The sequence below is a fragment of the Ylistrum balloti genome, unplaced genomic scaffold (assembly GCF_031769215.1).
Source record: "Ylistrum balloti isolate Yb309-2 unplaced genomic scaffold, AGI_CSIRO_Ybal_v1 Utg370262, whole genome shotgun sequence".
In the NCBI taxonomy this organism is placed as follows: Eukaryota; Metazoa; Mollusca; class Bivalvia; order Pectinida; family Pectinidae; genus Ylistrum; species Ylistrum balloti.
This window is the reverse complement of record NW_026782206.1, coordinates 170868-184881: the sequence shown is the minus strand read 5'-3', so window position 1 is coordinate 184881 and position 14014 is coordinate 170868. Positions and strand designations below refer to the sequence as shown.

General features: G+C 33.8%; 1 protein-coding gene across 1 annotated transcript; it reads left to right on the top strand.

Moving 5' to 3' along the window:
- The first annotated feature begins 8606 nt into the window (after positions 1–8606).
- Positions 8607–11902, top strand: LOC132552613 (methyltransferase-like protein 27). The gene is made up of 5 exons (XM_060216802.1): positions 8607–8732; positions 9644–9775; positions 10021–10159; positions 10634–10726; positions 11721–11902. The coding sequence occupies exons 1-5, from the start codon at positions 8607–8609 to the stop codon at positions 11900–11902; spliced, it is 672 nt and encodes a 223-aa protein (XP_060072785.1).
- The last annotated feature ends 2112 nt before the right edge of the window (positions 11903–14014 follow it).

The following is a 14014-nucleotide window of genomic DNA, read 5'->3' as shown; positions in this document are numbered from 1 at the left end:
GTGACATGTAAACACCAAAGGTTGGCGATTCAAAAATGTTGCTATCAAGAAAATTTACATTGCGAAAAATTAAATCATAACACGAATACCTTGCAAAAAAGGGGTCATATAATCATACATTCTGAAGTGTTAAGCGTCTGCATGTGGTTTGGTAATACCCCGATTTCATCCTCAGTATATTTTTTGGCTTTATGCTACTTTCCCCGAAATAGCCTCCGATAAAGTTTACAGCTATACAATGAACAGCCGTTGCTCAGAAAAGTTTGACAAAAAATACTTAATCTGTAGATATCCTTTATCGTTGATAATAGAAAGCACATTTTGTTTGTATTGTATTTTCTACCTCGATAATTGGATCATGACTTGGGTATACTACATGTCAATAACTACCAAGAAAGAAATATATCCCGTAATATCAAATGACGAATAACATGGCAGACATGGTAACAACAAGGTCAATCATGTTGTACAAACATATTTACAACATTAACAATATCACAGTTTTAATATAGCCAAAAAGATGGAGCAGAAAATATGCCACAGGACTGCGATGCTGTCAATTATAGCAGTCCGGCGCCACTGTAGATATCTTTTATTCACATGATGACAAAAGAAAGAACATTTTGTTTATGCTCTAAGACAGGCTCTGCTGCACATGGCCTGTATAACATATCCGTCGTGACTTTAGTTCAAACTTCCAACGTGAAGAAAGTTTTAAGGTATTCACTGTCAAACTGAACTCGGTAAGTATTGTTATTAATTATGTTTTACGTTGTATGTAGTTGTTTACATTTCGTTATTAATATTTGTTAAAGTTTTTTGTGAAAACAAAAAAGTTATTTTGCTATGAAAGATAAAGGGAAAATACATCCCTGAAGAGCGTCCTGACATTAACTCAGCCTGGTTTATCTATCTTATACTCCATGGTTTATACTGTACAATTGAGAGAGGCATGTTTCTGTGAAATTAAAAGAATTAATGACTATTAACTACAACAAAGCAATATTACATTTTGTCGAATATGAAATAAAGACTAATAGGGAGAACACATGTAGTAAATACTTTTAAGACTTTATAAGGACATTGAAAAAACTATAAACTTTATTTATTTAACATCAATTGCGAAACAAGTTATTTCAACTTATACTGATCACTCTTGTTGGCCCGGATGTAAGCGCGCATTGACATTGAATGCTGGCGTTTCGAAATATAGCAAAAATTGATGGGTATGGAAAATGAACGCAGGATTGAAAAGGACAGGTTTTGAAATTGTTATCATTGTTTAAAATCTGCTTGTAAAAGAAAACCCCCCAAAAAAATCTGTCTATATTGCAAAATTTCTGAATTGGAGATGAATGCGTAGGCCGAGTAAATGTAATGAAAATAACTCAATGCAGTCGAGCGGATTGCCTATCCTTCCACTATGGTTTTCAGCAACAATGACACTACCCGATTGTAAAATGTACCGTAAACAAAGTCTATATGCTGCTTAATGTTGACTTAATGAAGCGTGAACGCAATGCCTTAACCTTGTAGCAAGGCTAAAACTTTAGTGTTCGTGGAAAAGCCGTATTACATACTTAACCAGGAATCAAATTCCTTCTCCGCCAAGATCAGATAACCTCTTTTATCTGTTTTCCTGACACCGTGACAATTCTCATGGATATTGCTCAACAAAGATTGCAAGAGAGATGTATATATAACAATAGAACATGATCTTGGAGATACGATCTAACAATATCAGCTGTGAATATGGCATCCTCGGGAAGTAGGTTATGTCACAGATTTGTTACACTGCTCTATAAAACAAATCTTACCAAATGAACTTACTATGTAATGAAAGAATGATAATTACCCCGAGATCAAAATATCATCTACAAGCTTTGTTTCACCAGCAATAAATGACTTTAACAAACCGACGTCAAGGGTTGACCTGACCAATATCACTTTGCTTCATCAATCTGCAGAACGTTTTATTGCAAACCTCTCGTGATATAGCACTAGGCAATAACAGAAATTTAACAGATATGAATGTTGGTAACAGATAAATAACATCGTACTCGGTCAGAAACCCAACTTGTGATTTATTTAGATATCATCTTAAAGATTCACCACTATGTTGTTATAGAAATTTCAAAACATCAGTACCCCGTCACATCCTAAACAGACTCTTACAATTACTGATTGTATTGACAAAACAAATCTATTTATTTTAAAGCAACTATTGAATATATCAGAGCCACGAATAGATTATGATTATCTAATGTTAGTGTTCATTTCTTATATTAACTTATCTAATTTTCTATAGTAAAAAATCCTAAATGGTTCATCTACTCGATTAATTAATATCACTTTCCCGGTCTTACCTCCCTCCCAGTATACGATGGTGTCATATGTCATGTATATTATCATAGACTGACAAGATAGAGACACCACTGTTTTAGTGGAACAATACTTACTGTATGTATAAAGTATAACACTTATATTCACCGAGATGTGCATATGATCATAACCATTATTATGTACCGTGTAATTGTACTTAAACATACATTCCCTTTCATTAAGAAATGCAAAAAGCAAAAGATCATTTTCATGTGAAAACAAATTTCCAATACAGCATATGCTGCCAATTCGAATTAACTGAAAAAGGAAATGTATTGGCTTGTTATCATATTGAATATTAAACTACAGTCACAACTCTTGCGTGAAGCATCTAACGAAAGAAGTTCTATGCAAGAAGCACAAGATAATTTTCATTTGAAAGCGATTATCCAATACAGCTACTGGACGTATGTTTCCACTTTGAATTAAAGGAAAATAAACAAAAGTTTTTAATGTTTGAAAACTCCTGTAAATAGTATGTGATTGTTCAGTAATATTTGTAAGATTCTGTCCTGGCTGTTTAATGATGTGTAGAATGTAGAATTTGAAATACTATGAATTGAGTACAAATATTGCTGGCAACAGCATCAATTAAAAATGAACCAGGGTTCACCAGTTCTCTTTTAGAAATTGTCTTTCGGATTTTACTACTGAAATCAACGGGCTTTGATCTTTGTGAATATCAAAGAAGATATCCAGTAAATAGCACTGTAAATGAGGCACAGTAGCGTAGCATAGACGATTTCATTGAAGCTCAAAATCTACATTGACAACCCAGATATAAATCCCTATGTATAAGTATAGCGGTTGAAAACGAGCTGCCTAACTATATATAGGTTAGGATGCCTGCCTAAATAACAATACCCATTTCACTACACTTATAGAGCTTGCTGAATGTCGACGTGGACATTCTTGTGAAAATTCTTCCCTAGGAAGGTCGGATAGACTCTCTCTCTCTCTCTCTCTCTCTCTCTCTCAAATTCATAATCTATAGTTAGTCAAGCTTTGTGTAGAACTAAACATGATACATTGATTGTCTAATCTCAACATATTTCACTTTCTAATGTTTAATAATGTAACTACTGTTATTTTATTTTATAGCTGTTTATCTGTATGTAGGAAGGGGTCACTTTTAAGTTGGCAACGTTCTAATATGACAATGAAATATGTTAAAATAAATCAGTTGTTGCACATTTATACATTAATTAAGCTATTGTATTTGACAATGTTGCAATATTTCATTGTGCAATTTTATTTCCAATAAATATTTCAACATTGTTATGACAGGAATATGGTAACATTAAAACATGCGAGTGCCAAATGGTGCCCTTTACGATATCAATTCACTGTACATTCCCAGGTAGAAAAAAGTTTAACCCGAAGGACAGAAGATTCTTGATACAACATCGATATGCATTTAATACATTTCCGTATAATACCAGTTCTCAGCGATGAGGAAAAGCGTCAAGAACACAATAAAGAGATATTCTAAAACTCCAACGCATAATCAAGTCATGTCTTGACACTAACCTGTAAATAAATCGTCTCAAATTAAAACACGTAAAATACGCAAATGGGCTCCGCCAATTTCACTACACTTGTCGGGAACGAAACTAAAAAGTACATTCGGTACGTAACCTGGATGAAAGATGTGGTACGGGAAAGAGTTAAATAACAAAATACAAAACAGTCATCACAAACCTAGCCTGGTCAGTATCGACTGTCTGTTGCCCCTGAATAGCCGTAAGTTATAGGCATCACAAACCTTGACTGGTCAGTATCGACTGTCTGTTGACCCTGAATAACCGTAAATTACAAGCATCACAAACCTTGCCTGGTCAGTATCAACTGTGTTGCCCCTGAATAGCCGTAAATTATAGGCATCACAAACCTTGAATGGTCAGTATTGACTGTCTGTTGACCCTGAATAACCGTAAATTATAGGCATCACAAACTTTACTTGTTCAGTATCGACTGTCTGTTGCTGTTAAATAACTGTACATTACAGGCATTATAAACCTTTTTGGTCAGTATTTATTGTCTGCTGGACAAGACGTACTTACGTATTTTACATAACAGATAAGTCCAATGAGACAAGGATAAGTCGAAGTCAACGGTACCAAATGAAATATTCGACTTATCCGATGGTTCTATGAATGGTGATATTTTGTATCGAAGATTGGCAGTACATGTATTTTCATCGCTGTTTACCGCATACGTGTCTCATAGCACGGCGTAACAATAATGAATAAGTTATAGAAAAGCAAATCTATTTTGTAATTTTATACACCGACGATATCTTTAAAAATGTAATTTGAAACACTCGTCATTGAATTGCAGCACTTCATGTAAAATTTATTAAACATCCAATAGCCCACGAGTGCATATCATATATATATACATTTATACACTGTATTAGACTCGGGTACAGTTACAAGCATTGTGTTAATTAATTGATTTTCTGGACATTGAAACACAACTAATGAAGGAAAACGGTTGTTAACCTCTGTCCCATTTGGGCCATGGGACTCATGATCTAACTTGCCTAGCCAAGAAGTTCCCGATTGCCTACTCCCTCCCAGAAAAGGGGTTTTATTTATAGACAGGTGGAATTTTCTCGACATGATCATACTTCAAAAGCATATTCAAAACATTTTTTCCGTCGTTGAGAAATGACTACTAGACGTTAATGACTTTCAACATTAGGGATAGGCGTAGTGCCGAAAAGAAATTGTGGGTTAGAAGGTATTTTCAGTTTTTACCTTCTCAGTGTGATTTTAGACGGGTTGTTACATGTAATTGGGGTTTAAAACACACACACAAAAATATAAATCATCATTTATATATGCATATTTCAATGTTTCACAAATGAAGGGAAAATGTATTTATTTTACATTGCTTTAAATTCAATTTCTACGCATATCCGAAGGATGATTGATAAGTTTCCTACCTCATGTTTGATTTATTGCTGACATATTGCATTATAAGGTGGATGATTAATCAGTTAAAAGCCACGATCGTTAATGAGAGCCATGACAAACCTGTGAAAAGGGCATTGTCCTGGAACTTTCATGGAGTTTTCCGTGGTACTAGAGTTTAATATATTTTCTCTTAACTGCCGAAGAAGTAATGCATAATTAGTATTATTTATTGTTTGCCCCTTTTGCAGATAATCTACCTTCAGATTACCACCAGCTTTCTAGAAAACCGAGGCCCACTTTTCATCCATAGTCACAAACCTCCAGAGCGTCAGTATGATTTGCCTCTAAAAGGTTCAGATTAGCACGTCTGTCTGATCAACTGTCAGAAGTCTTGTAACCCAATGGGCGAAGAGCTTTATCACTGGAAGGTCTTCTGAAAAAATGGAATGTGCTCTTTCCTTTGAAATCCCAACTGGCTACATATCTACCTGTAACTCGCCTGTCAGTCATAACAATATCATGGACTTTATTGGCCATTTCTTGGCTTGTAACAGTGACAGGCCGTCCAGGACTGGCGCAATAGCAATGCGCTGCAAAATAATACAATAGAGGTGCAACATATGTAATTTTTTTAACGACAAAAATATATAAAAGGGTAGTCCAATATAAATGTCTAGTCTACACGAGAATGTCTGGCCTCGGTTGTTCAATGACTGGTTAAAAGATAACCAGTTGTTAGAAAAATTGGATCGTGTAAGAAAAAATAGGAGGAAATACAATCTGCCCTTGATAATCAAGGTAAGTGATTGTATCGCTTACATTTTTGGTATATATCTTATTTCAATTGTTTTACATAGAAGACTACTGGTATAACATGTTAAGTATAAAAAGTCACGATAAAAAACCGCATTAGTATACAATGTAGTTAGAATGTACTGAAGGTTCCATAGCAGTACGGTTTTCCTATTTTTTGCAATACATTATCCTTTTTTCAACTTAAAAACAAAATATTGTTGGTTAAGTTGAAGTTGAAGTTTTTGCATTTTTCGTTAATATAGAACAGGTATTCTATGACTTTATTCATTGTAACTTTTTGCAGGCAATATTTCACTGCTTGCACAGAAAAAAAATATTAGAAGGATTTTAATTCACACATAACATCGATCATACAAGAAAAAAAAAGAGAAATCTTTACACGGAATCCACTGAAAATTTCAAGGAATAAAACCAGAGAATATCCCATGATTCAGTGATTTATTTCCCGTTTTACCTGTTCAAGCTTTCTCTGCCACTTTTTTTTATGTATTCTGCTTCATTGACGACTCCCGCCAAGTATTGGTCAATCCGAAAAAGTATTAGCCACGTTCCTTAATACGATCAAGTTAAAATAAATGGAACATACCTTTATACAAACGAGCGTCTAATACATCCAATGAGATCATTATGACGATCTAACATATTCAGTCTTATCAAACCACATTTTTCAAACCCATGGTATCTGAGTTTATTTGTAAGCTGTCGACGTCATGCTTTAAAAATTGTAATATTGGAAGTATGCCTCCGAATATCAGATAAGAAAAAACTCGAGGCAATGAAAGAACTTATCAAATGAAATTTTCGTCAATATTTTGTCTTTAAGGTTTGTTAGAATAAATATGGTACGTTTTCGCTCATTATCATTATTGAACCTTTTGCGGGAAATAAATCTATAGGTTCTGGTGAAGTCAATCATGTGACTTTCAAATGTATTTATGGAATATAATGAGAAAATAATAGAAAATCCTTCCATGTCAGTATTTATCAAATTTAATAATGCTAGAGCAAAATATGATAAAAAGAAAGATTTACATTGAGACTCATAACGAGATGTTCCGGAAGAGTATATGTCTTTTGCTTTATCGAAGACACTCGCCATGTAAACCTAGGTCACGTTCTCGAATGAGAACAAGGTATACAACAACGGAACCAACAGGCAAACTTACGAGCATCAAACACGTCCACCTTCATATCGCACAAAGAAAAAAGAATATTTCTCATTGAGATCACTACGGCGACCATAAAACTTCATCTTGATTTTTATCAACCTGAATCAATTCGAAAGCCTGTATTACGAATCTGTCATTCAGTCGAAGACTTCATGCACGAAAATCGTGATAATGTAAACATCGAATCACCTTCAACATGCAACCACCATAAGCAGGGGATGCGGGGTTATTGAAATTCAGAAATGAAAAATTCACGACAGGGAAATAAGAATCATCACGCATATCATACAGCTTGTTTGAAAGTTTGTCAATGTTGGTTTCGTTGTAAGATGAGTTTGTCGTGTCCCTAATTTCCATTTATGTAGATATATGCGATGGATACGGTCAATAGTGCACATTGGAAATATCATGCCGTCATAACGACTTATTCAGTAGACCCATGGATTGTTTAACAAGTGACCCGGGTTCAGTTCTTGTCAGATCGCTTGACATAATGTATTTCTGTTATCATCCATAATGAAAGAAGACTTTTTTTCTTACAAATTACGAAAATTATAAATGACGGGACTGATGTAGAAAGGTCTGTGGTGGCCTTGATTTCCAATTCTGGTTGGTATATACGATAAAAGTCTTCAATAAGTCTTGTCATTAATATATCTAAGAGTGGAATTAAACAACTTTGCAAGGTCTTTGTGGCCTGTTTTATAAGTTCTATGATAAATTTTGCTTCTTGTGAAAACCTGAAGATGTTGTTAATCAGAAACTCGATCTATTATTTTTGTCTTTTATGCCTCTGTATGTTTTACCTTTTATTTTGGCTATTTAAAATACGCTTAAGTATAGTTCACAAAATCATATATTTGTACTGTCGTTCACCTTTCGTGGAAATGAAATCTTTCATAACAAGAAAACAAAAGCGTTTTTTTTTTTCAATTTAGAAAAGGGTATGGATATGTACATGATGGAGAAATCAAGTTCCACGGAAGAGATTAAGGCAAAATGTTTTTGAGAAATTAAAATCAAGAAAACGTTATTGTCACTAACGATACTAACATTTCGGGTTGTTATTATTATCTACTTACTGTTACCACTACTGCTGTTACAGAACATTTTAGAACTTAAAAGTCAGATAACAAGTTCCCGGATCTTCTTGTTCTATCCAGCAATGATATTGTATCAGGTCCATATATATTTTACATTAGTCTTTCATAAACATGTGAACAGTCTATCATACGATAATCGTTAATGCCAACACTGCGACATATCCTCGTCTTTAAAAAAATTAAAATTATCACATATATGAGTTTCAGAATTTAAAATGAATACAGACGACACTGGTAATGATAAGATGGTTTACGATAAAATAAAAAATGTGCTCTCACCAGGACAAACTAAGGAAGAGGTCAAGGATATTTACAACAGCTGGGCTGATACGTACGAAATTGTAAGTCATCAATTACCGCCAATCTGGTGAAACTACAACTCAATCAATATTTATTTCAAACGCAAAATGATGTTCAGTACAAGTAGGTTGTTCTAAATGATAGTCAATCACTCGAGTTTGTAACTTTTGAAAAAATTGTTTACAATTTTAACAATATGATGTGACATGTCGCTAATTTAAAAAGGTGGCAAGTTTTCAGTAATATTTGAAAACAATATAATTTGTTTCAAATAAATACCTAATGGAATTATTATCTTTATATCAATAACTGAATGGAATCTAGATAGAAGTCCTATGATTAAAACAACAATAATACAGTTGTTTAAACGTTTTTAAAGTTTATCCCACGTGTGTATGAATATTTCTTTATAATTGTAACAAATGATACCATAGGAGCGTTACAACACCAACTTTAAGTAGTAGAAATGATATTTTCTTATTTTAAAAAATATTTTATCTCTAAATTTCTGTTAAAATGCGCTAGTGTGTCTTTTGTACAAATATTCACGTGTAAGAATTTCGGGTCTGAAATGGATACATAAAACATCTACAGATTAATGATGTAGCGGGTGTTATTGTTCAGTTAAAAAGGAAGCCAGCCATACACTCTCTATAAGCTGTGTGCTAGGTATAAAGATTTTGATATACTCACTGTGAAATTTCCATTTCAACGTGGTTATGTTGTGCTTCCCAAACCTATAAGTTTACACGTCGCAGTTGGTTCATTAATAAAGGGTTGAATTTGAATTAAAATCATGTGTACCTCTAATCCTGCCATCCGATCTGTGAATGGATATCTGAACAAAATGACGAGAAATATGTAGATGTGATTCTGTTTTTTTTTTTTTTTTTTTTTCCTTCGCTATAAAAATGTTTCATGTACTCCAGTCCAGATTTATGTCAATTTATAGGATTTAAACCCTGGTCGATATCAAGGTCCGATACAGGCAGCCATTGAATGCTGTGACGTTATACCAGAAGCAAATAGAGAGGTTGCCTTAGTGCTCGATGTGGCCGCTGGAACAGGATTTCTTGGCAAAGAGGTATAAATCAGGGAGTTCAACATGTTTTGAATTTAGAACTTTTGTGATCAATTTCTAAAGATAAATGTAAAATTAGAGAACAAGTAGGTTGATCGACAATGGAAGTTAACATGGGTTTTGTTTTTAAGTCAAACTTGGATCTTAGCCAGGGTCTCATAATGTGACTCTGATCTAACTGTGGTGATGTACATCTTGATTGAAGTTGTTAGACGTCAATGTTATATTCATCTGTATTGGTTTTATAGCTGCAGCTGAAAGGTTTCAGAAATCTTCATGCATTGGACCCATCAACAAAAATGTTAGAGAAGGCCAACACTCGGAATATTTATCAAAAAGTCATCAATGATTTTATGTCGGAGGAGCCACTGATCCAGGTAGAAGCTGGTATGTAGGAAATGGTGATTGGATAATGGATTACGTCATTCTTTTATCTGTATTGAATTAAATTATACCAGTATTTAAACTATTAATTACAATGTTCTTTCTATAGCAGTGTTTAATATATGACGCGATAGAATTGTGCTTGTGTTGGTTCCTGAAGATATTGAAGATATGAATGTATATTTACCCATTTAATCTCGAAAATGTATTCCACTTCGAATCTGCTACTAAGAAGAGACACATCAAAGAAACGGATTAAAGTCAATTATAAGAAACTGCTTTTTATTACAACTGAAATATAGATTTTGCGATTATAGCATACAGTATAATTCTATAGCGACAATATTCCAATGATTTAAGAGAAATATCAATATATTGCTTGATAAGTTCTTATCTTATTACTTAATATTCTTTCTTGTGTGTAATATGATTGATTTGTAACGTTTTGTAAACCACAGACTATTTCTTTCCGTGCAGACACCTATGACATCGTTGCTTCATCCGGAGGAATGGGTCAAGGCCACATTCCGGCAAGTGCATTATGGGAGATGTTAAGAATAACCCGTAAAGGTAATAACTTTCTATATTTTTTCTCATTTTTCCTGCTCTTGTTAACATTTCACTATAATCCCTTCTAGTTATTTTGCAGTATTCCAACACGGAACAGCTGTATGCAGTTTAATTAATATTTTATCTCTACTGTATCTTCTATTTCTATTGAAAGGTGCTATTCACTTGTGCGGTTTTTGTACAATCTTTTGAAAGAGTATGTGTTAGACACTGCTAGTGGACTTTAAGTCCCCGAGATTTACCGTAACCTGTACGCCACGTTTTAATTCATTGTAATACTGACACGATTCAGAATATATACATGTATTTGACATGGTTTTAAGATTATCTGACATATAGAAATCACAAAATTTATTTAATTTTGTAATTTGTGCACCTTCCCGTCTGGATTGTGAATTTTATTGACATGTAGATAGATATATATTAAAAAGGATTGGACATAAGGCAGAGCATATTTAAATCCTCTCCCATACATAACATCACAGTGGTACAAGGCAAAATACATTAATATACAACATAGTCATTAGATGATAGCATTGTAATATAACAGAAGGGAAGCAACTCCTATCTACCTGAGTTTATTTGATGTATGAAAATTTATTAAATCTTCAGGCTAGAGAACCTCCTGTCAAGTTTTTGAATTTTCTTTTTGTTACTTTTTCTCAGCTGTATGATTTTAATGCTTTATTGTAGCGGACTATTAATTTGTATTGAAAGGTGATATTGACTTGTGTATCTTTTATTCAATCATTGTTAGACGCTGATCTTGCATTCTTTCTGTCTTGCAAAGTTACTTGATACTGACAAATGCCTATTTTATCGTTTTGTTGTATATCATCTGTGATTCCCTATCTTTACTTTGGGCGTTACACCTTATTAGATGATATGTACTCAAATGAATGCTTCGCGCAGATGATAAAGTTTGCCATTACAATCCCTTTGTGCCTATAATGTATTAATTGTCAGTTCTTCGATTTTAGTTGTTGTATTTCAGGTGGATTTATCATCTTAGTGATGCGAGAGGAATACCTGAGACATCCGGAATATGACGGTATACTGGAAGTGTTGATGGAAAACATGGAGGAAACTGGAAAATGGAAAACGATTAAAAAAAGGATAATTCCGAAGTATTTTGAAGAAAAAGAAGGGGCTGTATTCGTATTTGAGAAAGCATAACTTTTGTGTGAACAAAATGACTACTGACGGAATATTTTTATCACTAACAATTAGATTGTAACTTCATACGGAAGCCGATTAGTGCCACAGAGAAATACTATGTCATATCAACGGCATAGTAACGTATGACATACTCAGACGTTATTATACCATATTCTTCATCCTGAGGCCCTAACTACCTACCGTTACTTCATGTCTATGTGAACTAATCATATATTTATATATCTGTTTTCTTAACACTATAACTGGCTTTGGGTGTTTATGTATTATGAATATATATTAGACATATTTGTACCATTATCAACCATCAGCAATATCATGACTGATATGAATATAATATCAATGAAATATAATGTTGACATCCTGTCATTACGTGTAAAGACATTGAGTATTTTTTTTCTTGTTTAATGACCCAGTGTGATAGAATTGTCCTACTACTACGGGTGTGTAGAACAAGGAATATATGTCGACATATTATCTAAAAGTAGAATCAATTTTAACAAAATTTCAGCACTATTTCTACCTGTAAACATCTGAGGAAGCTAAAAAAAAAATAGACTTGTTATCCTTCTTAAAACCAACGATTCTCATTGGTCGACCATTTGTAGCGTCAATTCCTCCACTAGATATATTGTCATTTGTAGAGTTTATGAAGGTTGTGTACAATTAATCGGCTATATCTAAGCAGCATGTCCAGCACCGTAAAATGACTAAGCGGTAGAGTTTGTTCATTCGACCATAAAAGTTTGAGCCTCAAGGAAGCTTAAAAGTGTCCAGTAATGGTGATTCAGGCAGGGAATCATATCGTGGCTAAGCCGACGTCGGCAAAACTCATATAAATAACACCAAGAAAATACCAACATGGCAACATAATCATAATTCAAACCTAAATTCCATATAACTAGGGCAAAATATGAAAAAGTACAAGATCAATAAAATTAGGTGTTCCGGAAGGGTAAACGTCTGCTGCTTCACTGAAGAAACCCGCCATGGAAACTCTCATATCGCATCAGAAATTAAATATTTCAAAATTTCATTATGACGACTGACAAACCCTCACGCCCTTTCGATTTACGTGCCTACTCGAAACCTTGTGTTTTAGTTGATAGATTTTGAGACATCTTGCATGAAAATCGTGATATTTATTTCAAACACGCACGCAAGCACACACGCACTCTCCCTCTCTCCCTCTCCCTATCCTCTCTCTCTCTCTCTATATATATATATATATATACGCTTTACCCATAATAATGTTAATCAAAAACGCTGACAGCGATTTCGCATCCCCTAATTAGTTTGACTAAATACACATTGATATAATATTAAAGCCCCAATATACGTAACATTCACCAAAACTTTAGTGTAGAATCACACATAATTATTGAGATATTCTCTAAGATGTTGTTAAAATTAAGTTATTCAAACAAGAGTTACCATGACTTTTTGCATAAAGTATTGATATATGAGCAGTTGAAACTCGCTATTTGTAAACACACCTCCATTTTAAACACGCCGCCATCGAAATTACGATTGTTGTCGAACGACGTCGGAAAGTTCGTGACCTGATCTCGCGAGAGTTGTTGTTTCTACTTATAGAGGAAGCACATGCAAATATGTCTACGGTAAGTTTTTGTTTACAAACATTGTTTGCGAAGTCTTGTCGTAGACTTAAGGTATTCCTGTGATAAACATTCAGTTTTTGGGAAATTATTAGAAGGAATATTTAGTTTAGAAACGATACGACGCACGATTATAATGTAAGAATTCAGAACTGGCCTGATGTATGATTGGAAAAAAAGGAAGCGACTGGTGAACGTCTGTACTGGGACTGCCATGTTTACACATGCGCAATGTTATCGCTACGAGCGGTAATGTATGAATTATTGTGGATCCCACATTGTTTATTATCCGATTTTTTCAATTTTTGTTTAAATTGAAAACAGTCAGTTTTATTTTCTTTAATTAAAGGAAAGTATTTGTTTTGTTGCATATATTACGGGGAAAATAAGATAAAGTTTTTTTTATAGTGATTTTTACGTATATTGGGGCTTTAATGATAACTGGTGGTAATTTGGCTATAATATTAACACTTACCCACTCAAAAAGTGCAAA